A 26,622-nucleotide genomic window follows, 5' to 3' on the forward strand; every position below is an offset into this window, starting at 1 on the left:
TGATGTAAATAGAAAAATAACAAAACGCAAGCAAATTTTCAGAAAAGTTGAATAAATGATGAAATTTGTTTTTGAAGCAAATAATTATAGCAAGACCTGAGAAAATGAAAACAAACAATTAATTTAATTAAGCATTTAACCGGCTCATTATATTAAAATTCCTCAGATACGTTTTAAAATTATATGAATTATTAACTCAAAACTCATTTCTAAATTCACCTGACTATCTCTCTTTAATACAAGACTACATCAAACTTTGATTCGTTTTTTTAATAATTAATCTATATCATATATCGACTCTGATTCTTATTAGTATCTATTTGTTCGATATCAAATTTATACTGCCAAGGTCAGTCGTAACCATAGCAACAGTAAACAAGGCGAAAAGTATACGAATGATAATATAGAAATGAGCAAGAGAGAGAAGAATGCATTCGAATGATATTGAGAGAGAGGAGGGGTCGAGAAGGGGTGGGAGGGAGGGAGGGAGGGAGGGAGGGAGGGAGGGATAGAGGGAGGGAGGGAGGGATAAAGTTGGGAGAAGGGAGAGGGAGCGAAAAATAAGAAGAAAGAGAAAAGACGGTAAAAGAGCACAAAAGAAAAAGGAACAAAATAATACAAACATAATGATTACAACGACAACTATAATGAAATGATAATTACAAATGTAAGAGTAATGATAATAATAATGATAATAATAATGATGATGATGATGATGACAATAATAATAATAATAATAATAATAATAATAATAATAATAATAACAATAAAAATAACAATAATAATCCTCATCATCACAATACCAACAGCCATAACGATACTAATAATAACAACAACAGCAAAAAATTCAAAGCTGCAACACTTACCCATACTGGCTAGGGAGAACAGCTGGATATCGGAAGCCTGTGAGAGGAATTCCTGTAAGACAAAAGAACAAATTGTTAATCGAACAGTTTCCTTCACGTCAACGGAGAAATTCATATATTGATATCAAAACATCATATCACTTTTATTATGTTCATTTCTTGGTTAATGTTGGGTCGCTCTAAACACGCATATCACGAGGACGGAGGAGAACAGTGGGGGTGGGGGGTGGGGGGTGAGTAATGTGGATGGAGAGATAAAGGGATAAAGAAAGAGATATCGAAGACGAGAAATAAACATAGAGATAGATAGATGGATAGAACGGCGATGAGACAGGGAGAGAGAGAGAGAGAGAGAGAGAGAGAGAGAGAGAGAGAGAGAGAGAGAGAGAGAGAGAGAGAGAGAGAGAGAGAGAGAGAGGGGGGGGGGGGGGGAGGGGGGAGTCGAGGAAGAAGGATGGTGAGACACCGAGATAGACAGATATACAAATAACCAGATAAACAGATAGATGTGCAGACAGAGCGAGGTCGAAAAAAAAACATTTGAGAGGGTCGACGATTGAAGGGAAGAAGCAACGGCGCGATAATCCACGTAAAAATGAGACAGTCGGTGTACGTCACTCTCCGATCTCCCTTTAACTCCAGCCAAGTGATTCATTCTTAGCCAAGGAACCAGCTGCGATTGCTATGAGTCAGGCAACTATAGCAGAGACCGCCTCCCTCCGGACTTACTCACTCACTCACTCACTCACTCACTCACTCACTCACTCACTCACTCACTCACTCACTCACTCACACACACACTCACTCACTCGCTCACTCACACTCACTCACTCACTCACTCGCTCACTCACACTCACTCACTCACATACGTAGACTCCGATTCAGATACGGTGATACTAACACAGACAAAGAGACAGACAAATAAACAGACACACAGACAGACAGACAGACAGACAGACTCACACACACACACACACACACACACACACACACACACACACACACACACACACACACACACACTGACACACAATCCCAACCCTCTATCCTCTTCAAAACACACACTCACACACTCACCGACACACAACCCTTACACACACACAGTCACACATATCACTCACGAACACCTGCGTATGTCATCCAACTTCGCCACAAAAGCGCACCTGGCAACGCCCCGCCATGAACACACAGTAAAACACAACTTCTATACAAAATAAAACCAAGCGAATAATACCCTCGGTCCCTACCCCTACCCCCCCCCCTCCCCGCTTCTCACCCCCTAAAAATACCCCCTTCCTCTTCTCTTGTCCCCCCCCCCCCCGCCTTAACGACCATCTCTAACCCCCACCCCCCCTTCTCCTCTCCCCGAAGTCCCCCTTTAACAACTCCCCCCCCCTTCTATCCTCCATCTCCCCCTCCTCTACCCCCCTCATCCCCCTTGCAACCCAACGCAACCCCCCCCCCCACCGATCATCTCTCCCCCTTCCCCCTTTCAATCGTCAAGTGATTGCTTGTTGTAGTCATTTACTTTTATTTATGTTTTTTATATATTTTTTTCAACATTCTTTTTTTTCTTAGTGGACTACAAGTATTGTGATGTTTTTTTTTTCGTTTTTTTTTTCTCTTTTTTTTACGACCTCAAACCCAAGTCGTAAATACTATCCTTAGTGCCACGCAGCGAGTGCCACTTTTTGTGCTAGTCTCTCTCCCTCTCTGTGATCGTAGACAAGTGCCAGTAGCGTTAACTATGCTATTTGATTTTATTATTTTATTATTTTTTTTCTTTTCCTCCTCCTTTCGTTGGAGGAGGACGTGATTAGAGATCAATTGATTCGTGACTGTGATTGGTGACTGATATATCAGTGATCGATGTGGAGGTCGGTCTGGTGATGTTGCTAAATGCAATTTTGTTCGCTGAAAAAAAAAAAACTATTGTTCACTGAAAAAAAACTATATGTTTACGTTGACAATATCCTCGCGATTTCACTCGAGATCGTTATCAGCAGAGGATTTTGTGTCTTATGTGTAGCGTGCTTAGGGATCAGAACTTGCTTACTCGTTAACTTGCTTGCTTGCCTTATTGGAATTTTCGTATATGAGATTATTATTGCTATGAGCGTATCAGTCTGCCTGTCTACTTGCATGTCTATTCGTCTGTCTTCCTGTCTAATTTAATTTGTCTTTCTTTCTAAAGATCTGTCTATTCGAAGCACAGTTGCACAGACGCGATTCGGCCATTGCAAAAGTGCAAGTACCCACCCCCCCCCACTCCCCTCGTCTATAGCCCCGAGTTCATGAGAGCGCGTTGGCACCGGTGCCAGCGGCCTCCCTTGGCACCGAGGTCCTGTTGTCGCCCACACCCGGGGCACAAACAAGCAAGTGCCACATTCCACCAGCCCCGTGGCATCCTAATGGCACCCGGCAGTTGGCACGAGACAACGACGACGATAACCCCCCCCCCCCCTCCCCGCTAACCAACCAACCTCCACCTCCACCCCCCACTACCCACCTACCCCCCCTTCCCCCCATCGTGCCAACTTCGAGATTACATTTGGGTCTCCGCGTGTTTGTGTATGTGTGTGCGTATGAGTGCATGTGTGTCCGTGACTGTGCGCGTACGTGCGTGTGTGCGTGTATCATCCTAGTAACGACCCCCGCGAGTGCCAACCTCCTTCCTAGTGACCCCGGAGTGCCAAGCCAAGCGAGTTCTTTCTGCTTGTCCTTTTCGACTGGCGGTGCCATTCATACATAAGCTCTTTGGCACTCTTTTTGGGTGCCACTACTTCTTAACCTTCCAGCGTGGGCCTTTCCGGGAGGCTGCTCTCTGTCTGTCTCTCTCTCTCTCTCTCTCTCTCTCTCTCTCTCTCTCTCTCTCTCTCTCTCTCTCTCTCTCTCTCTCTCTCTCTCTCTCTCTCGCTCTCTCTCTCTTGTCTTTCTTTCTCTCTCTCTCTCTTCTTTTCTCTCTCTCTCTCTCACGCTCTCTCCAACGCCCCCCCCCCTACCCCCCTATCCTCCCCTCCCTCAATTCCTTAACTAGCTGTCGTAAGAATGTCTCCTGGAGATTAGACCCCCTCCTGCGCCTCCTCCTCCTCCTCCCCCCTCCCCCCAATCCTACCCCGTTGCCCTCCTACGCCGGCTCCCTCCCCCCCACCCCACCCTCCCTCATCGTCCTTTCCCCCCCATCCTACCCTTCCCTCCCACCCATCCTACCCCACCGCCTCCCCGCCCGCCCTCCCCTCACCCCTCCCCCGCCTTGAAGATGCTGCACGTGTCGCTGCGCAGATGACAAACAACAACATCCCCCCCCCTCCCCCCCGCAAACACAACGGGCAAAAAAATAGGGGAAAGGGGGCATAAAAAAAACGAAGAAAAATGACGGCCTTAAAACGTGATAAAGAAGCGTAATCTATTTCTGTAGACAGATGCGAGGAGGGAGGGAGGGAGAGAGGGAGGGGGAGAGAGAGAGAGAGAGAGAGAGAGAGAGAGAGAGAGAGAGAGAGAGAGAGAGAGAGAGAGAGAGAGAGAGAGAGAGAGAGAGAGAGAGAGAGAGAGAGAGAGAGAGAGAGAGAGAGAGAGAGAGAGAGAGAGAGAGAGAAAACTCTTCAGTAACAAAAAATATACATACAATTAGGACGCGAAAACAAATACACAAGACGAGAATTTAGCAAGATCTGAATAAAGAAAAAAACACATACCGGATAAACAAGGAAATGGAGGAAAATGCCTTTCTACCACTTTTTTCCCGCGGCGGGGTGGGGTAGGAGGGGCAAGGGGGATGTGGGGAGGGGGGGTAAGAGAGATGTGGGGAGGGGGGCACTGCGGGAACACATCGTCGTCTTCGAAAGTGAATGCGTGGTGGGGAGGAGGAGGGAGGGGATTGGGGAGGGGGGGAGGAGAGGAGATGCTACCTTCCTTTCCCTGTCTCTAATTCTCCATGACCCTTCATTGCTTTCCTCCCTTCTTCTTCTTCTTCTTCTTCTTCTTCTTCTTCTTCTTCTCCTCCTCCTCCTCCTCCTCCTCCTCCTCCTCCTCCTCCTCCTCCTCCTCCTCCTCCTCCTCCTCCTCCTCCTCCCCTTCCTCCCGACCCCCCGTCTTTATCCCGCCGCGCGTGGCACTGTGGCCAGGGTAACTCTAGCTGCCTCTTGGGTAAGGGTGGGCGTAGGGGAGGGCGATGGGGAGGGCGTAGGGGAGGACTGGGGTAAGAGGAGAGGGAGGAGAGAGGTAAGAAGGTCAGGGTAGGGTGGAGGACAGGAGGGGAGGCGAGAAGAGATTTCGGAAGGGTGGGAAAAGGAGAGGAGGGGAAGGGAGAGGTTGGGTGCGAGGAAGGGAGGGAGGCAGGGAGGGAGGAAGGGAGGAAGGTATAGAGGAGAGAATTATGAAGGGGTGGGATAGGAAAGGGCGGGGTCAGGAGAGGAGAGAAGAGGGTAGGAAGGACAAGAAACAGAATAGGGACGAGGGGAGATAGGGAGGCAGGGAAAGGGTCGCAAACGATGGGTAGAATGGCTAAGAAGGGTAGAATGGAAGCAGGAGAGGCGACCAGGGGACAAGAAACATTAAGAGAGGGGAGGGAAAACGAGAGAGAGGGAAAGCGGAAAAGGGAAGCTGATAAGAGAGGAGGGTAGACAAGAGAGCAAAAGGATTAGGGAGTGAGGAAGGTCAGCTATCCTACTGAGCAACGTGAGTGAACGAGATGAGTAAACGAGGCACCAAAGTTGAATCGCGAGTGGTGCCAGGATGAGTCACCGACACACAACAACGCGGCCATTTTCAGCAAAGCGACGGCAAAAGAATGTAAATAATGAGGGAGAAAAAAAAAGAAGACAAAAAGATTAGATAATTAGAAAGAAAGGTGAAAAAGACGGGGATGAAAAAAACACGATAATTCGTAGATGTTGAGTGAAAAGAAATGATATCATATCTAAACAGAACAAATACTGACAGTGAAAAAGTCCGCAAATGAAAATACTGAACAAGTGTAAACCCTGAAGGAGAAAAGACGTAAAAAGGGTTAATAATGAGGCAAAAGGCGGCACGGTGTGGACGAGAAGATACTTAATGTACCTCAACGAGAGCTAAGGCATAATAAACTTGTGTTGGGTTTATACGCTGGTCGGAAGCTGTGGTTTATTATAAACGGCCGTCATTCACGTTCCCTTCCCTCCTCGGTTTGGTGCGCTCTCTTCTTCTTCTTTCAATTTCTTCCTCCTCCCCTACTATTTCTTTTAGTCTTCCTTCTTCCTCTTCCTTTTCTCCCTTTCCCTTTTTTTTCCCTCTCTATCATTTTTCTTCTTCATTTTCTTCTTCTTCTTCTTCTTCTTCTTCTTCTTCTTCTTCTTCTTCTTCTTCTTCTTCTTCTTCTTCTTCTTCTTCTCCTCCTCGTCCTCCTCCTCGTCGTCCTCCTCGTCGTCCTCCTCCTCGTCGTCGTCGTCGTCGTCGTCGTCGTCGTCGTCGTCGTCGTCGTCGTCCTCGTCCTCCTCCTCCTCCTCCTCCTCCTCCTCCTCCTCCTCCTCCTCCTCCTCCTCCTCCTCCTCCTCCTCCTCCTCCTCCTCCTCCTCCCTCAAACAGCTGAGCCTTGCGGTAGTTTAAATGTATAAATAACTTAACGAAGCGGAGGTGTACGTCAACCCCCACCCCCTCTTTCTCTCTCCCTCTTCCTTTCTCAATTTTATTTATTTTTTTATTTTATTTCCCTCTACTTCTCCATCTCTCTCTCTCTCTCTCTCTCTCTCTCTCTCTCTCTCTCTCTCTCTCTCTCTCTCTCTCTCTCTCTCTCTCTCTCTCTCTCTCTCTCTCTCTCTCTCTCTCTTTTCATCCCCATCATCCCTACCCAGAACCCTAATCTTCAACCTTCAAGCTTATCACCATTACCACCACTATCACCATCATTATCATTAAACCAATCATCACCATCACAATCACCATCATCACCTTCATCATTACGGGCCCTGATCTCCCCTCGCCGCCCTCAGCTCTCTGGTCACGTGGTCGACAGCCGTGCCAACCCCCGTGGATGCCCTCGAGGTGGCACTCCGGGGTCGACGGTGCCATTCGGTGCTATTTGACGGCAGTGCCACCAACCCATTGCATTGCTCTAAATGTTGTTGCATGCCACGGGATCATTTGGAGTTGAGAAATGCACGAGGAGGTACTTATCTTCTTTACCTTTTCTTCGGCAGATAGATAGATAAAGAGATAGACAGACAGACAGACAGATAGAGACAGTACGACCGTTTTAACCACCCGAAACGTACGTTCCCTTAACCTTCCTTACTTTCCTCTGACAGACAGAAAGACAGATAGATACAGACAGAGAGACAGATAACTTGACGGACAGATAGAGAGAGCGAGCGTTAGCGAAAGACGACGACCATGACGACGACCTGGTCAGCCCCTGAGACGACCGACGTTTAATCCAGCGAACGGACGTCGGTGCCAAGTATGCCAGCCTCGAGTGCCACTACATAGTTCACGACGCTGGGGGGTCGGGGTGGTGGAGGGGGGAGGGGAAAGGGAAGGAGGGGAAGGGGAAGGGGGAGGAGGGAAAGGGGAAGGGGAAGGGAGGACGAGGGGAAGGGAAAGGGGGAGGAGGGGTAGGGGAAAGGGAAGGAGGGGAATGAGAAGGGAGGACGAGGGGAAAGGGAAGGAGGAGGGATAAGAAGAAGAATGGGGGCTAAGGGGAAAGGGAAGGAGGGAAAGGGGAAGGGGGAGGTGAGGAGAAGGAAGGAAAGATAAGGGAGAGGAGAGGGAAAGAAGGGAAAGAAAGGGGAGTGTAAGGAGATGTAGGGAAGAGGGGAAGGGAAGCGCTAGGGGCAAGAGGAGGAGAAGGATGGAGGGAAGGGGTTAAGAGAAAGAGGAAAGAGAGACCGCAGAACTGTGCATTCCAGACTCCCTCAAGCGACCCATCTCTGCTTAATCGAGCTTGGGCCAGTGTACAGCGGGGCAGAGTCTCAGGGCCAGGAAGATTAGAGAAAATACAGCGAGCGAGCGAGCGAGAGAGAGAGAGAGAGAGCGAGAGAGAGAGAGAGAGAGAGAGAGAGAGAGAGAGAGAGAGAGAGAGAGAGAGAGAGAGAGAGAGAGAGAGAGAAAGAGAGAAGATGAAAAGAAAAAGAGGAGGAGAAGAAACTTGCGAAAAATTCTCCGAAGAACGCAAACAAACCTTTGCGAGGAACGCAGGGCGAAAACGGGAGTGAGGGGAGAGGGGAGAGGGGGATGAGGAGAGAGGGGAGAGGGGAGAGGGGAGTGAGGGGAGAGAGGGACAGAGGCGGGAGCCGAGAGACCTTCATGTGTCCAATGGACCCCCCTCTCCCGTAAAGAGAGATTTTAAGGGGACGGCAACAGGTGAAGGCTGACGAGGACATCTTGGCCCGGAATACTGCCCTAGCTTTTATATCTTTCTCTTTCGCTCTTCCTCTCTCTCCTCTTCCTCTCTCTCTCTCTCTCTCTCTCTCTCTCTCTCTCTCTCTCTCTCTCTCTCTCTCTCTCTCTCTCTCTCTCTCTCTCTCTCTCTCTCTCTCTCTCTCTCGCTCGCTGTTAGAGTGACATTTCTCCTCCCCTAAGCCTCCCCCCTCCTGCTTCCTAACCTCACTCCTCCCCATCTCGAGTGCCCCCCCCCTTCCCCTCAATCATGCCCTCACCCCCCCCCCCTCCATACAAGTCACACCCGTTATATTTTGGTCTGTGTAATTTGAGCTCAAACTCTATCTCTGGCTACTGTCTCCCCCCCCCCCCCCTCATCTCTCTCTCCCACTTTCCTCTTCCCTTCACCCCCACTCCTCCTCCTCCTCCTCCTCTTGTCTTTCATTCGACCTCCCCGCCCCCCCCCCCCCCCCGCATTCAAAGTCCTCTCATTTCCGCAGTTCCTCCTTCCCCCTTCTTCTTCTTCTTCTTCTTCTTCTTCTTCTTCTTCTTCTTCTTCTTCTTCTTCTTCTTCTTCTTCTTCTTCTTCTTCCTCTTCCTCTTCCTCTTCCTCCTCTTCTTCCTCTTCCTCCTCTTCTTCCTCCACTTCTTCATCTTCCTCCTCTTCTTCCTCTTCCTCTTATCCTTCTACTTATTCTCTTTTTCCTTCTCTCCTCTATTTTTCACTTTTACGCTTCCTTTCCTTGTTTTTACCTTCTTCCCTACTCCCTCCTTTATCACCCGCGTCCGTCTATTCTCGTAATCATTCTTTTTTTCTGTTTTTACTTAGGAGTCTTTTCTACGTGTTTTTTTTTTTTCCGGTAGGAAATGGGGGGGGGGGGGGGAGAAGGGGTTGTGAAAGAGGGGAAAAGAGGGAAGATTTTCTTCTTAAACCTCTTTCTGGTTATTTGTATATCCCCTTCTTATCATCTTTTCCTCCCATTTCTCTTTTCCTTTCGGTTTCAGTTATTCGCCCTTCTCGCTGTTCCAGTTTCATATAAGTTTGTTTCTTCTCCTTCTCCTTTTCCGCCACCACCACCACTACCTCCATCTCCTCCTCCTCCTCCTCTCACTCTTCTCCTCTTACTCTTCTCCTCTCCCTCCTCCTTTTCCTCTTCCTCTTCCTTCTCCTCCTCCTTTCCTTCCTTCCTTCCTTCGCCATCCATTAGTGTCACACGTGCTCATACACCATCCTATTTTTGAAGACGGACTCCATCCTCCCACTTCCTCCATCCTTCTTCCTTTCCCTTACTTCCTTCTTCCCATTTCCTCTCTTTTTTCCCTCTCTCTTTCTTCTTCCCTCTTCCTCTTTTTTCCCTTTTTTTCATATCTTCGACTTTATTTCAACCGTTCCCAAAGACCCTTAAATACCTTCAGATACCCTTAAATGCGCTTAAATGCCTTTAAAACGCCCTTCTTAAAGGCCCTGAAGACACAGCATTCCTTTCGCTGTTTTCTTTGCACAATCTTTGGCCAAGCAAAGGTCCCAAGGCCGCCGTTCTCGACTATTCTTGCCGGGGAGGAGTATAAATAGACAGGCAGACAAATAGATAAACAGAAAGACAGACAGATAGATAGATGAACAGACAGACACATAGATAAATAAACAGACAGAAAGTTGGATAGATAGACAGACACTAATATATATATGGAGATAGAAAGATAGATAGAGAGAGAGAAAGATAGATAAATAGACAAAGAGAGAAAGACAAATAGATAGACAAAGAGAGAAGTGTATATATAGATAGACAGACAGACGAAGAGACAGACAGGCATACAGATAGACAGAGATAAAGATAAAGAGGACGAAAGACAGACAGATAGATAGAAAAACAGAGAGGCATATATATAAAGACAGACAGAAACACTGCATGACTGTAAAAATAAATATAAATGCAGACAGCCTACGTACGCACGAAACAAAAGAAAACGAAAATTAACAAAAATAAAAAATCTCCAAAATCTGACCATCTGTTCCTTCCACAAACGACCCTACACAGAGCCGCACCCGATCTAATTCGGTAATTTAGGGATACGCACAATGGGGTCAAGAGAGAGGTCAGGAAAGGTCACACAGGTCACATGAGATAAGGAGGTGACAGATGATACGTGAAGGACGCTGGGGTCACGGGAGGGAGGGAGGGAGGGAGGGAGGGAGGGAGGGAGGGCCAGAGGAAGGGAGGGAGGGAGGGAAGCGAAGAGAGGGAATAAGGAGGGTGTAAGGGTTGCGTGAAGGGTAAGGAAAATGGGAAGAGACGGGGGAGTGGGAGAGAATGGGAAGGGGTAAGGATGTGGTCTAGGGGAAAGGGGGGCCGAGGGGATGAAGGAACAGAAAAATGAAGGAAGTAGGGAAGTTGATACGGAAAAGGGTTAATAAAAGAATGATTATGGGAAAACAAGAGAACACAAGAAAAACAGCTACCAGAAAACGCGATAAAGACTTTAAAAATGTCCCCTCCCCAACCGCAGAGACCACGAATATAGAAAACGACGGCAAACAACAAAAACAAAGGAAGACCGGATGAGAGGAAGAGCGAGAGAGAGAAAGAACGAGATAGAAAAAAAAGGAAGGAGAATGAAAAGAGAAAAAGAGAGGAGGAAAGCGAAAAGAGAAAGAAAGAGAAGCAACGAAAGAGAAAAAAGGAGAAAGAAGAAGACAAATTGCACACGCGAAAGAGATATGCAGATCAAGGGCTGTTTACACTCGCTGTGTATACACCGCCTCGCACAAATAATGTACATTCCTAAAATAAGGCGTTGGACGCAAAGGGTTGGAAACCGACGGCAAGGAAAGCTTCCGTGTCTTTTTCCTTTTTCTGTTTTATATTCTCTTTCCCTTTACTTTTTATTGTTTTATTTTTTCGATTCCGTTCTCATTTTTATGGTTCGACTTATAGTTTTCTTGTTGTTTCGTGTATTTCGTGTTTTTTTTTTTTTTTTTGTGTATTTTCGTTTTATTCTTTCTGTTCTACTATTTTCTCCGATTTATTTCTTCTCTTGTCTTTTGAATGCATGTCCTGTCTATCCAAGTTTCTCGCACATCAATCACAGTAATACTTTTACATGGATACAATTATTATTATTTTTTTTTTTTTAAGCCTAATTCATACGAAGATCGCCATTACACTCAGCACCACAATTCATCACGCCATCAACACCATCATCACCATCAACAACAAGACAAAGGCACCATCAATAAACCCTGAGTGATCTACGGTGCCATAAGAACAAGATACGATCGGCGTGGCACCCCGCGTGTACCCTAGGGAGAGTGCCGCGGCCCCCTTCTTGCCACCTTCCTCCCCTTCTTCTTTCGTTCCTCAATTTCTTTCTTTCTTTCTTTCTTTCTTTCATTAATTCATTAGAAATGTCTCGACTATTTCACTGTTGTTCATTTTCTTTTCATTAATTCTCATTTCCGTATTTATAAATACGATCTTTTCCCCCATTTTCTTCTTCTTCTTCTTCTTCTTCTTCTTCTTCTTCTTCTTCTTCTCTCTCTCTCTCTCTCTCTCTCTCTCTCTCTCTCTCTCTCTCTCTCTCTCTCTCTCTTTCTCCCTCATTCTCTTTCCTTCTCTATCTTTCTCTCTCTCCATACCGTGACGCCCCTCCGGACTGCTCCCCCGCCCGCTCGTCACGCCACATGGGGCTTGACGGGAGAGAAAGCTGGAGAGGGAAACAGAATGAGAGAGAGAGAGAGAGAGAGAAAGAAAGAAAGAAAGAAAGAAAGAGAGAGAGAGAGAGAGAGAGAGAGAGAGAGAGAGAGAGAGAGAGAGAGAGAGAGAAAGAGAGAGAGAGAGAGAGAGATGGCAAAGAGCAAGAGAAGAGACTTGACAGCTAAGAAGAAGAAAATACGATAATCCAAACCGGTTCTGAACCAAACGAGAACCAGCGGAGAGACAGCGCGCGGAAGGAGAGGAGGGTGAATGAGTGACGGCAAAAACGGGGGGGGGGGGGAATCTGGGGGGTAAAACGAGGTGGGGGAGGGGTCACAGGGTACAATTTAGGGGAAGGGGAAGGAGGGAAAGCGGGAGAGAGAGAAGAGAAAAGAGAGACGACAGGAAACGGAAGATAGAAAAGACAGAATACGGAAAAGAAAAAAAGAAAAGAAAAGAAAAGAGAGCACAGAGAAGACAAGGAAAGACGGAAAGAGGAAGGGGGAAAGGGGAGAAGTGCAGGGGGGGGGGGGGGGGGGGGGGGGGGGCACAGAAGGCGAGCGGCGGTAGCGGGGGTAGCGGCGGCGGCGGAGGGGACGGCAGGAGGAGGCGGCCCGGTGTCGTGTTTCGCAGCAACGCAAACGCCTATTTTTAACGACGGTGCCGAACCAGCGTGTGTTCCAGACAGCCAGCGAGGAAGGGGGCTCGCGTCATCACTTCCGGCCTGATGAGCGCGATGTGGTGATGTGTGGTGATGTGTAGTGAGGTTTGCTGACGGGGTGACATCTGGTGCTAATGAGGTGATGTCTAGTGAGATTTGCCAACGTGGTGAGGCTTCTTAGTGGCGAACTGTGATTGGAAATTTATACAACCTACGGCGTATCAGCTGGGATGTAATTATGAATATCAATAAGGAAGGATTTTGATACTGACTGACTTCGTCGTAATAATAATATTAACGATGATTATGATAATGATAATGATAATATAATAATAATAATAATAACAATAATAATAAAATAATCGAATAATAAATTACCATTCTTCGCATTGACTCATCCATTCAAATGAAAAACGAAGAGCATATATATATATATTTTACAGAATCCTTGACTCTGATCTGTTAAAAGTTTTCAATGCTACAATCTAATTATGCACTTTATGTTTACATTGGCAATGCTTACGTTTTCCTCTTGTTTTTCAAACCTTTGGCAAGTTTTAAACCATTTCTAATAAACTCTTCGTAAATAAATTGATGTTTGTCGCATGCTCGTTTGGCGGCAGCTTCTGTCTTTCATTTTTTCTATTTTCCTTCCCCTTTTTTTATTTTTTATTTCCTTCTTCGATTTCGTTCTCTCTCCCGGTCTCTTTCCTTTCTCCCTCCCGTTCTCTTCCCCTTTCCCTCACCTTTTCTCTTTCCTTTTCCCTTTCCCTCTTTTCCTCTCTCCCTCTCTCTCTCCAGTGTCCCCTATTCAGAGGAATATAATTAGGGTGACCTATATTTTAACATAAGGAATTTGCCTTCATTATTTTATTATAACTGTCATCAAAAATATTATCAATAATATCACATGCATTGTTATTAATATCGGTAACATCCTTATAACGAAGTTCAACAAATCTGTTATCAGCGTTACGTAAGTTATCATCATCATCATTATCAAGAGAGACTGTCACGCATCGCCATCGCACTCTCACGCCCACGCCCTCATCAGTCTTTGCACCCACGCTCACCTACGCCCAAACCTTCCTTCATACATATATATATACCTGACCTCGCCGCCCGCGCTTCTCCCCGTAAATATATATAACCTTATTTTCTCTCAACACACGACAAGTTCTTCCTTATGGAGAGGAGAGTCACTGGGCAAACATCGCACCTTCTTGCCCCGAAATGTCAAACTACAGCTGATGCCTACGAGCTTGTTCTCCCTCCCTAGCATCTCCGCCCCTGCCCCTACCTTCTCGGCCCCTACCACTCGTTCTGTCACCTTCCCCTACCACTATCATCTCCCCCTACTACTGCCAGCTCCCCCTACCCCTATTTTTTCATCCCTATTTCTATCATCTGCCCCTCCAACTCCCTACAAATTCTCCCCGTCTCTACAGTCTCCCCACTAACTCTACCACTTCCCTATTACCCCTACCGGCTCCCCGCTCCAACTACCCCTACGGTACCCCCACCAAGTTACCTCAATCCCTACCTGCCCCCCCCCCCCCCTCTAACCAGCACCTAGCACCTCCACCCCAACCCACCCCGCCATCTTCCCCTAAATGAGCTGGCTATTTACAAACACTTTCGAATGCTTGTGCGCTTTTCATCTTCCCCGGTCTCCATATTTCTCCTCTATTTTTTATTCATTTTATTTATCTTAAGAAATGTATATTTCTACTTCCTTGCTTTCTGATTCTGAGCCTTAGTTATCTCTCTCCCTCTCCCTCGTTGCTCTCACCTTCTCTCTCTCTTTCTCTTTCACTCTCTCACTCACTCACTCACTCACTCACTCACTCACTCACTCACTCACTCACTCACTCACTCACTCACTCACTCACTCACTCACTCACTCTCTCTCTCTCTCTCTCTCATAAAATTTCCATGAGCAATGAAAGATTTACATTTTTATAAATATGAGCAGGTATTATAAGCAAGCACAGATATCAAAACGTCAGGCTTTTGTCTTGGTAAACAGGTATGGGACACGTTGGCACTGACGACAACCGTTAACGGATCTCGCTTTTCGAACGCAAGCACGAACGCACGCACGCCAGCACGCACGCACGCACGCACGCATGCTCGAACACACATACGCACACACACACAAAATAAACTAACAAGAGAAGATTTTCATATGTTATCAAATTGTTATTCGAAAGAGACTCCCGCTAAACGCTACTCCAGGCCCATCTTTCCTAAGGCAGTTATTTCTACACGCTTTTTCTTTTCATTTTATCTGCTACTTTAGTTGTAGGGCATATATCTTTTTTAAGACTATTAATTTCTATTTACGCTTTCTATTATTTGAACTTTCAATATCGAGAATATCGTAGGTATTTCCGCTCGGCGCATGTTTCTGGCCCGCGTTATCAGCTTCTCCAGAGAGATAAGAGCATCTGTATCTACTTCACAGTGCAAGCTGCATTCGGGCTCGCTTTCTCTCTCTCTCTCTCTCTCTCTCTCTCTCTCTCTCTCTCTCTCTCTCTCTCTCTCTCTCTCTCTCTCTCCCTCTCTCCCTCTCTCCCTCTCTCCCTCTCTCCCTCTCTCTCTCTCTCTCTCTCTCTCTCTCTCTCTCTCTCCCTCTCCCTCTCTCTCTCTCTCTCTCTCTCTCTCTCTCTCTCTCTCTCTCTCTCTCTCTCTCTCTCTCTCTTTGTGTGTGTGTGTGTGTGTGTGTGTGTGTGTGTGTGTGTGTGTGTGTGTGTGTGTGTGTGTGTGTGTGTGTGTGCGAGTGTGTGTTTGTGTGTGTGTGTGCGCGTGTGTGTCTCTGAATATATGTTTCCTGCCTGCCTCTCTCTACCTGCCCCCCCCCCTCCCCCCTCTCATGCACCACCACTACAAGCCCAGGCCTTCGACGCCAGCGCCAGGGAAAACCTCGACGCAGCGTAGCTCGCGGACGCCCTCACACAGCTGTGCCTCGCCAGGTGTGCACAGGTGTCGCTCGCAGGTGCCGCCACGTGTCACCAGTAATGGCGTCGACGTGGCCTGTGATGGCACTGAGAGTCAACCTTCTTATTATAGTGCCAAGAAAGAGGGAGGGACAGCGAGAGAAGAGGAAGAGAAGTGAAGAAGGGAGAGAGGGACAGAGGGAGAGAGAATCTATATATATATATATATATATATATATATATATATATATGTATGTATGTATACAGAGATAAAGAGAGAGAGAGAGAGAGAGAGAGAGAGAGAGAGAGAGAGAGAGAGAGAGAGAGAGAGAGAGAGAGAGAGAGAGAGAGAGAGAGAGAGAGAGAGAGAGAGAACGATACAGAGGAAAAGAGAGGCACATATAGAGACGGCGCGTGGTGGTGTCTCTGCTCTGACCTTCCATTCGCAAGTGAGGAAATGTTGGCTATATATATCTATAGACCACATGGAACCGGACCGCTCTCTCTCTCTCTCTCTCTCTCTCTCTCTCTCTCTCTCTCTCTCTCTCTCTCTCTCTCTCTCTCTCTCTCTCTCTCTCTCTCTCTCTGTTCTCCTATATTAAATCAAAATTTGTTTTATCACTTATGTTTAATTATAATTGAAAAAAACGAAATCATAATCTTTCTTTCTTTCTTTCTTTCTCTCTATCTCTCTCTCACTCTCTCTCACTCTCACTCTCACTCTCTCTCTCTCTCTCTCTCTCTCTCTCTCTCTCTCTCTCTCTCTCTCTCTCTCTCTCTCTCTCTCTCTCTCTCTCTCTCTCTCTCTCCTTCTCTAATAAACTCCTCTTCTTTCCTCTCTCCTTCCCTTTCCCTGCCCTTCCGTCCCCCTTCTTCTCTCATTTCTTCACTTCTTTATTTCCTTCTTTCCAATTACCCGACAGTACTATACCCTATTTTCAACCCTATATAAAAGGCACTCCCAACCCTCTACTTAAAACAAGTGCCTTAGAGTGCCAATACAACCGAAACATGGATATGTATTCTCTTTTCCTTTTTTCATTGATAAAAAAATAGAGATGCTTGTATTAACATTGACAATACTAATAATAACAATAATTATAAAAATGAAATAATAATTATAATCATAAAAATAATAACAAAAATAACAATAGTAATAATAGTAATGATAATAATATCTACCTACTTTATATACACAATCGTATATACACCGCACCCCCCCAAAAAAGAAAAAAAAGAAAAATGAAGTGAAAGAAATAAATACAAACATAATCTTTGAATGGCTTCCATTGAATTCAGTCCATTCAATAATCCTTCTCCCTCGAAAATAGGGGAAGTAACGGTAAAGTAACAAAAGACATGGAAAAAATGGGAAAAACACCCCGCAATAAAATTTCAGATATAACACATATTTTCGAGGCAAAGAGAGAGAGAGAGAGAGAGAGAGAGAGAGAGAGAGAGAGAGAGAGAGAGAGAGAGAGAGAGAGAGAGAGAGAGAGAAAGAGAGAGAGAGAGAGAGAGAGAGAGAGAGAAAGAGAGAGAGAGAGAGAGAGAGAGAGAAAGAGAGAGAGAGAGAGAGAGAGAGAGAGAGAGAGAGAGAGAGAGAGAGAAAGAGAGAGAGAGAGAGAGAGAGAGAAAGAGAGAGAGAGAGAAAGAGAGAGAGAGAGAGAGAGAGAGAGAGAGAGAGAGAGAGAGAGAGAGAGAGAGAGAGAGAGAGAGAGAGAGAAAGAGAGAGAGAAAGAGAGAGAGAGAGAGAGAGAGAGAGAGAGAGAGAGAGAGAGAGAGAGAGAGAGAGAGAGAGAGAGAGAGAAAGAGAAAGAGAAAGAGAGAGAGAGAGAGAGAGAGAAAGAGAAAGAGAAAGAGAGAGAGAGAGAGAGAGAGAGAGAGAGAGAGAGAGAGAGAGAGAGAGAGAGAGAGAGAGAGAGAGAGAGAGAGAGCGGAGCCTGCCGTGACCGTCGGCCATTTTCGGCGCCGCGAACCCGCTAATTCCCTTCAATCACACGGCGACGGAGAGGGCGCTGCTTGCCGCGTCCGGGCGCTGGGCTTAGGAATACGGGGCTGTGGGTTGTGTATACGTACATAAAATACATGCATAAATACATGTAAATCATACGTACATACAGGCAGACATATGCATGCATACATACATACCTGCATAGATATGTATGTTCAGGTTTGTGTGTACGGTATAGTCTCTGCTTACCAACAAACAAATATACACACACACATACATACGAACATACACACATACACACATGTGTTTCTCTCTCTCTCTCAATCTCCTTTTCCTGAGCATTTTCCGGATGTCTTATTTTTCTGATCTCTCTCCTTTTTTTTCTGATCATTTCTTCTCCTTTTTATCCATTGCCTTTGTCGTATGTTATCACGAAATGAAAAAAAAAAAAAAAATACAAGACACACGTAAACATTTGTCTTAATCAACTAAAACTTTTGCACTCGAAATTCAGTCGTCAGTTACAAACACTGATATATATATATCTTTTTTTTTTTTTTTTTTTTTTGGGGGGGGGGGGAGATGTGGGGGAAGGGGGAAAGGAATAAGAAGGGGAGAGGGGAGGGAGAAGAGAATGAGAAAGGGGTGAGGGGAGGGAGCGGGGAGGGGAGGGAGAGGGGAGGAAGTGGGGAGGGGAGAAGGCCATTAACGCTTGCAGTAATTACAGAGTGGAAAAGAGCACTTACACTTGGCTTAATGAAAGCTGTTTTTCATATCCGTGCAGTTAGTATGGAATTGTGAGTTTAAAATGGTCGTGTTTAAGCAAATTGGATCATTTTTAGCATTCGCGTGCAAATACACACACAAATGTACACGTAGATATATTTACATTTCGCCTATGGTTGCGCACGCACATAGACACACCGACACATACACATACACATGCACCCACACACACACACACACACACACATGCGAATCACTTACACAAATAGTTACATGATTTAATAGACCAAATGAAACCACGCACGTCTACACCAACAGGTTAAACTTTCGCATCAACTTGTCACGCAAATCAATTTAACAGTAAATAAAAAAGAAACTAACAATTAATTTAAACACGCACGCTCACAGCAAATAAAGAACAAAATAAAATTACAACCGTAATATTTCGCCATGTCCTATTTCCTATTCCGGTCAATTAACACTCAAAATATCCTTTCCCTCCCTATTACTTCCATTGTCCCGGTGCAAGTAAGGCCCAAGAGTACTTTCACTGGAACTTAAAAACAGGAAGTATTTATTAATGTTTCGGTATGTTCGAACTGAATCTTGGTTTGAAGCATTCATTTGTTTTTACTGAGGTTTTGGAACATTACTAGGTTTTAAAAAAAAATCGTTCGGTTTGTTATTTTGTGAGGATTCAAAAGCGTTTGATTCGATTGATACGATTTGATTGTTCGAGACGGAATTCATACCGTGAGTTGAGAAGATAGACTAATACTATTTGCCATTTTCGCCTTCTTACAATTAATCTATCTCTCTATTTCTCTCTCACAATCCTTCCGTACACAAACCTAAAAGCTTCACACGCGTTCCGAACACCGCTGCACCTCGCGTTCGAAACCCCGCATTCCTCCGGCGCCATACACATAAACATCAATCGAGCTGTCAATAGCAATGGCAGTCACTACCCAGCAAAAAAAAAAAAAAAAAAAAAAAAGGAAGCTCTTCCTTCTAATAACACTATCACCTCCGCTGGTTATTATTTATCGAGGATGACTCCGAGATCAATAGCCAAATGGCCGACTAACTCACGTAATTAACCCGACAATAACGGGCGGTCTGATCAATTATTTGCGCGTCCCGATCCGCTCTCCCTGGCGCGCGGAGGGGACGTTGGCCCGCCTCACGCTGGGCCCTGGGTTTTTTGTCGTGTTTGCTTTGTTCTGCTGCATTTGGTTTATGGGATCAATTTTATTTATATATTTATTCACTTGTTTGTTGTCTATTTACTTATCTTATCAGTCTATCCATCTATCTAACGTCGTTTATATTTTTTTTTTGTTTTTTTTTTTTGTTTTGCTTATTCATGTTTTACCTTTTTTTCTGAAGGAAAGTGTTTATATCTCCATTTTCCTCCTCCCCGGCTCTCTCTCTATCTTTCTATCTACCTGTCCATCTATTCATCTTTCAATCTATCTATCTATTCATCTCTCTATCTATATGAACACAAACACACACACACACACACACACACACACACACACACACACACACACACACACACACACACACACACACACACACACACTCATTCACTCCGTCATTACAAAAGGATTCGAACAGAAGATCATATCGTAAAGCACTATCAACGAAAAAAAGCCCCCCCACCCCCCATCACCCCCCAAAGGACAGGTGACACAGCAGAATTAATGTTTCACCTGCACGCCAATTTAACCTCCTCTTCCTCTTCCTCTTCCTGTTCCTCTCTCTCTCTCTCTCTCTCTCTCTCTCTCTCTCTCTCTCTCTCTCTCTCTCTCTCTCTCTCTCTCTCTCTCTCTCTCTCTCTCTCTGTTCTCCTATATTAAATCAAAATTTGTTTTATCACTTATGTTTAATTATAATTGAAAAAAACGAAATCATAATTAGCCAGAGAAAGACTAAGCGAATAAGTAATCATACGAAAGATGAGGCTAGAGCAGGGACAATATCATGCACACCATGACGAGGAAATTTATCATGCACAATACTATCATGCACAGACAGAGGCTGAACATTCACATTTTGACTTGCTGTTGAAGAAACTTGGTCTAATTATTTATTCAGAAGCAATTCCCTTGTTTATCACGCTCACAACGAAAGCATTTTCACATTTTTAGTTTTATACCACCTTCCTTTTTTGCTTAGAAGTCTGGTAATCACACTGACGCTGTCAACTCGTTGCGATATGATCAATGAAAACACACACACACACACACACACACACACACACACACACACACACACACACACACACACACACACACGTACATATACATGCATATATATATATATACATATATATATATATATATATATATACACACATACATATTCATGTGTGTATGTACCGCTATGTTTATATACATCATCAGCCAAGGCATGAATAAATGAAATGAACATGTTGCAAGAATATTCTGAAGCCCCACCGCCGCGAGCACAGGGCCCTGCTGAACACGGCATGCAATCGCGGTCCATTAGCAACATTGTTCCGCTTAAGCACAGCCGGGAACGATCAACCCCAACTACAGGGACATGGTATTCTTACAGAGCTCCCTGCCCCCCGCCCCCTTCCCTCCCCTACCTCTGTTTCCTACTGCCTATTTCCCCTTCTCACTTTTTTTGTATAAGTTCTCTATCACCCTTGCTTCTCACCCTGCCATTCCTTCCTTCTTCTTTACCTTATCCTCTCCTTCCGCTTCTCCTCTCTCCCTTATCCTTCTCTCGTCTCTCCCGTAACCTCCCCTTCCGCTTGTCCTCTCTCCCTTACCTTACCCTTCTTTACATTCCGCCTCCCTTACCCTCCTCTCCCCGCTTCCCTCCCTTCTACCCCTCCCTTCCTCCCTCACCCAATAAACATATAAAAATCGCGTCGATAATAAAGATATAACCACCTCCTCAAAGTGGACATGCAAATGCAGACAGCCATCAATTGCGAAGGGGAGGGGGGAAGGGAAAGGGAGGGGGGGAGACACGCTCGGCTAAAGGCCCTTGGGTCATGGCACTTCCAACTCGAGGTCAAAGGAAAGAGGGGACAAGAGAGAAGAGATAAAGAAGGGAGAGAGAAGAGGAGATGAGTGGCGAAGAATAGAGGAGCGTGGAAAGAGAAGAAGGAAGTACAGAGGAAAACGGGATAAAAAGAACTGAGAAGGAGAAAACAGAAAGCACAAAGCAGCGAAGAGGGGGAAAGAGGCAACAGCGATGGAACTGAAACGGAAAGAAAGGGAAAGGAGGAAGAGAAAGACCCAAGTCGGAGCGCCTCAACATACGCATAGATCACCCTTTCGAAAATTCCACAGCAGTTAGAAGAGAAAAGAAAAAAAAGGCAAAGGCATAATTCTCGAACTGCCAAAGCCCTTGCTTAAATACGACTCTCTTCTCCCTTCCCTTCCCTCCCTTCCCTCCCTTCCCTCCCTCCCTTCCCTCCCCCATCCCGCCCCATCACCTCTCCCCCCTTCTCCAAGTGCTACACCGACACTCTATCCAGTGAAGCGACGGCGCACACAAAGCCATTAAGACGAAAATATTGTCTATCGCTGGAAAGTGTGGCGGGGGAGGGGGGGGGCGAGGTAGAGGAGGTGTAGGAGAGAGAGGGAGGGAGTAAAAGGATAATACTCAGTATACCAATGGTCAGTATAATTCAGTATACGAATAGTCTCCTCCCCCACCCCCCGGCAAATATCCGAGGTGTGAGTCCATTTGAATAGGACGCCATATTGCCTTGTATGCATGACTGACGAGGTGGGAGGGGGGAGAGGGGGGAGGAGAATGTTTGCATGATATCAATACGTGTAAATATACTTTTGGGTGTATATGCAACATGGATTGAAGATGACGGTTTCTTAAATAATTCCCGCGGGGGTAAACAGAGGTATTTACTAAATGAAAAGACTCGATTAGAAACTGAAATATATTGTTTGCGTATAAAGCCATCATGTGTAATGGCTTTACACACACACAACCGCAAGATCTTTTGAGTCTGATTAAAGACCCTTGGTAAAAAAAAAAAGAATACATTACCATTATGTCTCGTTCCTTCTAACCATTTCAAGTATTTGTTGCCTAAAAAAGATGTGCTAATGGGTAAGACGCAGTGTAACATGATGAACAGTTCATCCAGTTCCCGGGATTAGAAAACAAGGGCTTTAGATTTTTTTTTTTTTTTTTTTTTTTATAAAAGGAAAAAAAAAGATAAGCCAGACATTTGCGTAACACGACGAGTGTTTTCCCTTCGCTTTGTTACACGAACACTTAGCTGGATTATTTTATTATGATTCAGAGAAAGAGGCGGAGAAAAGTGGAGGAGGAGGAGGAGGAGGAGGAGGAAGGGAGGAAGGAAGGAAGGAAGGAAGGAAGGAAGGAAGGAAGGAAGGAAGGAAGGAAGGAAGGAAGGAAGGAAGGAAGGAAGGAAGGAAAGGAAGGAGGAAGGATAGAGTTTCAGTGAAATTCCACAGACGTATATCTCGATAGTTTTCCGGAAAAAAAAAACAGACGGAGAATTAAGAGGCTGCCAAAGACACAGGAACGGGAATTGAGGGAAAAAAAACTAAGGAGTTATTCCAAGAGGGCGGAGGAAGAAGAACAAATAACTAAGAACATATTCCAAGGGCCTAACTTCGGGTATATAAGAAGATACGACACATTTAAAAACCAAAGAGGAAACAGTAGAAAATGAGATAAGAAAAGGAAAGAATCAGACACTGAAAAAAAAAAAAAAAACGTGAAAAAGATCAATACCAAATCATAAAAGGAAAAAGGCAAAAAATAAAATCATACAACGAAACAAGGGAAGAAAGGGAAACTAAAACAACAACTAAAAAACAACCAAACATGAAAAAAAACACCTAAAATCAGACACATCACAAGCGGATCATGGGCGTGTTAGTGAAACAGAGCGCCGACTGGTACGAACCGTAGAGAGCGTCCTCACCTGCAGCAGGCCCCCGTGGCTTGGCCCCCAGGTATGCGAGGTTCACGTTAGCCTTGCGACCGTCAATCACGGGGTTGGGCTCCTTGATGGCACGGTCGGCACCCGCCTTGTCTGCCATCGTGACCTGGAGGGAGAGGGAGAGAGAGACACCGGGGGGTTAGCTTCGTTTGCTCGGCTCGATGGAATGGGGTGAAGGGAGCGAGGAAGAGAGAGAAGAGAAAGGATGGAAGATAGGAAGGTGAGAGAGGAGGAGGGGAGGGGGAGGGGGAGGGGGAGGGGGAGGGGGAGGGGGAGGGGGAGGGAGAGGGGGAGGGGGAGGGGGAGGGGGAGGGGGAGGGGGTGGGGGAGAGGGAGAGGGAAGGAGGGAGGGAGAGGGAAAGGGAGGGAGGGAGAGAGAGAGAGAGAGAGAGAGAGAGAGAGAGAGAGAGAGAGAGAGAGAGAGGGAGAGAATAGCAATCAAATATTACAAATATAAACCTGTATCATTACACAAAGAAGACATGAAGAACATAAGAATCAAATCCTTTACAATCACGAAAGAGGAAAAAGAAAAAAAGGAAATCAGAAATTCATAAAAAGTCACACGTATTTTTCTTTTCTCGCCGTCAAATGCCACAGCAAACCGTACACAATCACACCATAAGCTGAAACACACAAATTATCTGTATTAACAAAGAGGGGCAGAGGATAGGCTGGGGGAGGGGGGGGGGGAAGGGTTAGGAGGGAGGGAGGGAGGGAGGGAGGGAGGGAGGGAGGGAGGGAGGGGAAGGAGGAAGGGAGGGGGAGGTAAGAGTAAGGGGAAAGGGAGGGGGAAGTGGGCATGTCGAGTAAAGGGGGTGAGGAGAGCCTGAGGGTAAGGTGAAGAGATTTGGAAAAAAAGGACCTAAAATGTCTTTGTATGAAAACAACCAAAAACAAAACAAATCAAAAGTGAACACAATGCACACAAAAGGCAAGACATATGCACACTTTCGTTGCTTCTTTTTGTTGTTGTTTACAAGCTACTCTAGTAGATGAGTAACTAATTAAGCGACTGAGTCACTGAACCGTTAATTAAATATAGAGAGACCGAATAGTTGATTAATGAAGTGACTTGATGAGTCTTTGACTGTTAAGTTGACTAGTGACTGTCTTATTGCGATTAACAATACGATTGACTGAAAGTAGCCGACTGACTGACAGCTACTGGAAATATGACAAAGTGAATGGACGGCGGAGCGTGACAGCGAGAGCCCTCCCTCCGGCCACCCACTCACTTTGCAATTGCTCTCTCCTTCGTTTGCAAGCTGATGGAGTGCCAATCGCGTTTGTTTGCTCTGCCATTGTCCGGCAGTTCGCTCGCTGATGGAGTGCTGCTTGTAATGGCGCGACTGAGAGGGTGTCGGGCTGGCTTCAGTGCGACCGCTCCAGACCGTCGCTAAAAACGCGAGGAACCGCTACTATCGCCGCGATATATCGTTATAAGCCGGTATCACCGTCGCGGCAATACGCTACCACCGCTGCGGCAGTTGACGCAACCACCGTTATCGACATAACCACTTTGGTCACGACCATTACTACCACCGCTACTATCGCTGCCGGAATAAACCGCTCCTCTTGCTGCGATAACCGCTACCTTTAACCGCGTCTACCACCGCGTTAACCGCAACCACCGCTGCCACCGCGTAACAAAACCGCTGCAACCTCACTGACCCCCCACAACTTCTCCCAACGTACAACCCGCCACATCCATCCGCGCCCTACCACAACCCACCCTGAACACCCCCTCCCGCCGCCTCGCAACCTCTCCCTAAACGCCACAAAACGCCCATTGATCTGCCTCGCCCTCGGTTTGGATTCAAGGCAATTACGTATCGGAGTCACTTCCCGCGACCCGGAATGCGCGTGAAAGCCTCGTAAACTGCCGTAGGAAAACAAAACACGATCGACCTCGCTGCCACATGCTATGTTCTCTCGATATCTATGAATATATGTATGTGTGCATGTACGTATATGTTTATAGTTCCTATTATCTTACATTTTACTTCAATTAGGCCTATTTATTCACAAACATATTCCTCCTCCTCCTCCTCCTCCTCCTCCTCCTCCTCCTCCTCCTCCTCCTCCTCCTCCTCCTCCTCCTCCTCCTCCTTCTCCTTCTCTTCCTCCTCCTCCTCCTCCTCCTCCTCCTCCTCCTCCTCCTCCTCCTCCTCCTCCTCCTCCTCCTCCTCCTCCTCCTACTCCTCCTCCTACTCCTCCTCCTCCTCCTCCTCCTCCTCCTCCTCCTCCTCCTCCTCCTCCTCCTCCTCCTCCTCCTCCTCCTTCTCCTCCTTCTCCTCCTTCTCCTTCTTCATCTTCTTTTATTTTCTTCTTTCTCTTTTGCTTCTCATTCTTCATCTTGCGGATGTTTCCCCATCTCAACCACATTTCGAGAGATTTTTAAACAATAAGGAAGACGAAATAGGAGAAATGCTAGTGAGTAGATCGGAAGAGGAAGTAGAAAATAGAATACGTGATTCAATTAACTACTTTCCAAAACGACACTCCAGTTTTGATGTCTCTCCCTCCCCTCCCCCCCCCCCCCCACCCCCCCTCCCCTCCCCCCCTCCCCCCCCCCCCCCCCCCCCCCCCCCTCCCCCCCCTCTCCCTATCCCTCTACCTCCGGCCATCTGTCCCTTCCTCTTCTTTCCTTTCCTCTCCTTTCCTCCCTATCTCCCGGTCTTCACCCCCCTTCTCCCTCCATTTCACCCCCCCCCCTCCACCTGTATCCCCCACCCTCATTTCGACAACTGATGCGATAGGGTTATTTTAAAAAAATGATCATACATATTTGGTGAGTGGGGAGGTGTGTGTGTGTGTGTGTGTGTGTGTGTGTGTGTGTGTGTGTGTGTGTGTGTGTGTGTGTGTGTGTGTGTGTGTGTGTGTGTGTGCGTGTGTACGTGTGTGCGTGTGTGCGTGTGTGCGTGCGTGCGTGTGCGTGTGTGTGGCTTGAAATATAATTTTCGCACTGCAATTCCACGCGTGAACCTGCGTTTTTGCGTTTGTGTTCACGTGTTCCCTTCCCACATCTACTAGTTCACGCGCCGACAGCACCTCTAACACGCGGCGTTTGGCTGCGGCACCACGCGTGAGAGACGTGTCACCCGACGTGGCACTGAGGAGGAAGCTGAGGTGGCACTCTCGCTAGACTGTTGTTTTTGTTGTTTTCTGGGAATGAAATCGTGTGGAGGGAGGCTTTCTGAGGAATTGTAAATTGTGTGTGTGTGTGTGTGTGTGTGTGTGTGTGTGTGTGTGTGTGTGTGTGTGTGTGTGTGTGTGTGTGTGTGTGTGTGTGTGTGTGTGCGCGCGCGTGTGCGTGTGCATATGCGGCGCGCGCTGCGTACTTGCGCGCAACAACCAAATGTCATCAAAAGCCGCATGCGAAGGACCCTCGCAAATCGTGCCCAAAACCACACAACGAGAAGTGTTTTTCCTCCGCGG

The 26,622-nt window shown here is 46.3% G+C and overlaps 1 protein-coding gene across 3 annotated transcripts in view; it reads right to left on the reverse strand.

The window, feature by feature from the left end:
• Window positions 1-787: 787 nt before the first annotated feature.
• The window catches only part of LOC125028885 (RNA-binding protein 38-like), a 55,833-nt gene continuing 29,998 nt past the window's right edge, over window positions 788-26,622 (reverse strand). Inside the window, exons 2-3 of one of the 3 annotated variants that reach the window (XM_047618470.1) lie at window positions 23,146-23,287; window positions 788-918 (exon numbers count right to left, since the gene is read on the reverse strand). In XM_047618470.1, coding sequence (XP_047474426.1) covers window positions 863-918; window positions 23,146-23,287 — 198 coding nt within the window. In that variant the 3' untranslated portion in view covers window positions 788-862. Of the gene's footprint in view, window positions 919-23,145; window positions 23,288-26,622 lie in introns of those variants that run through there. The other 2 variants (XM_047618471.1, XM_047618472.1) reach the window with 2 other exon arrangements.

Source organism: Penaeus chinensis, chromosome 9 (genome assembly GCF_019202785.1).
Source record: "Penaeus chinensis breed Huanghai No. 1 chromosome 9, ASM1920278v2, whole genome shotgun sequence".
Taxonomy (NCBI): domain Eukaryota; kingdom Metazoa; phylum Arthropoda; class Malacostraca; order Decapoda; family Penaeidae; genus Penaeus; species Penaeus chinensis.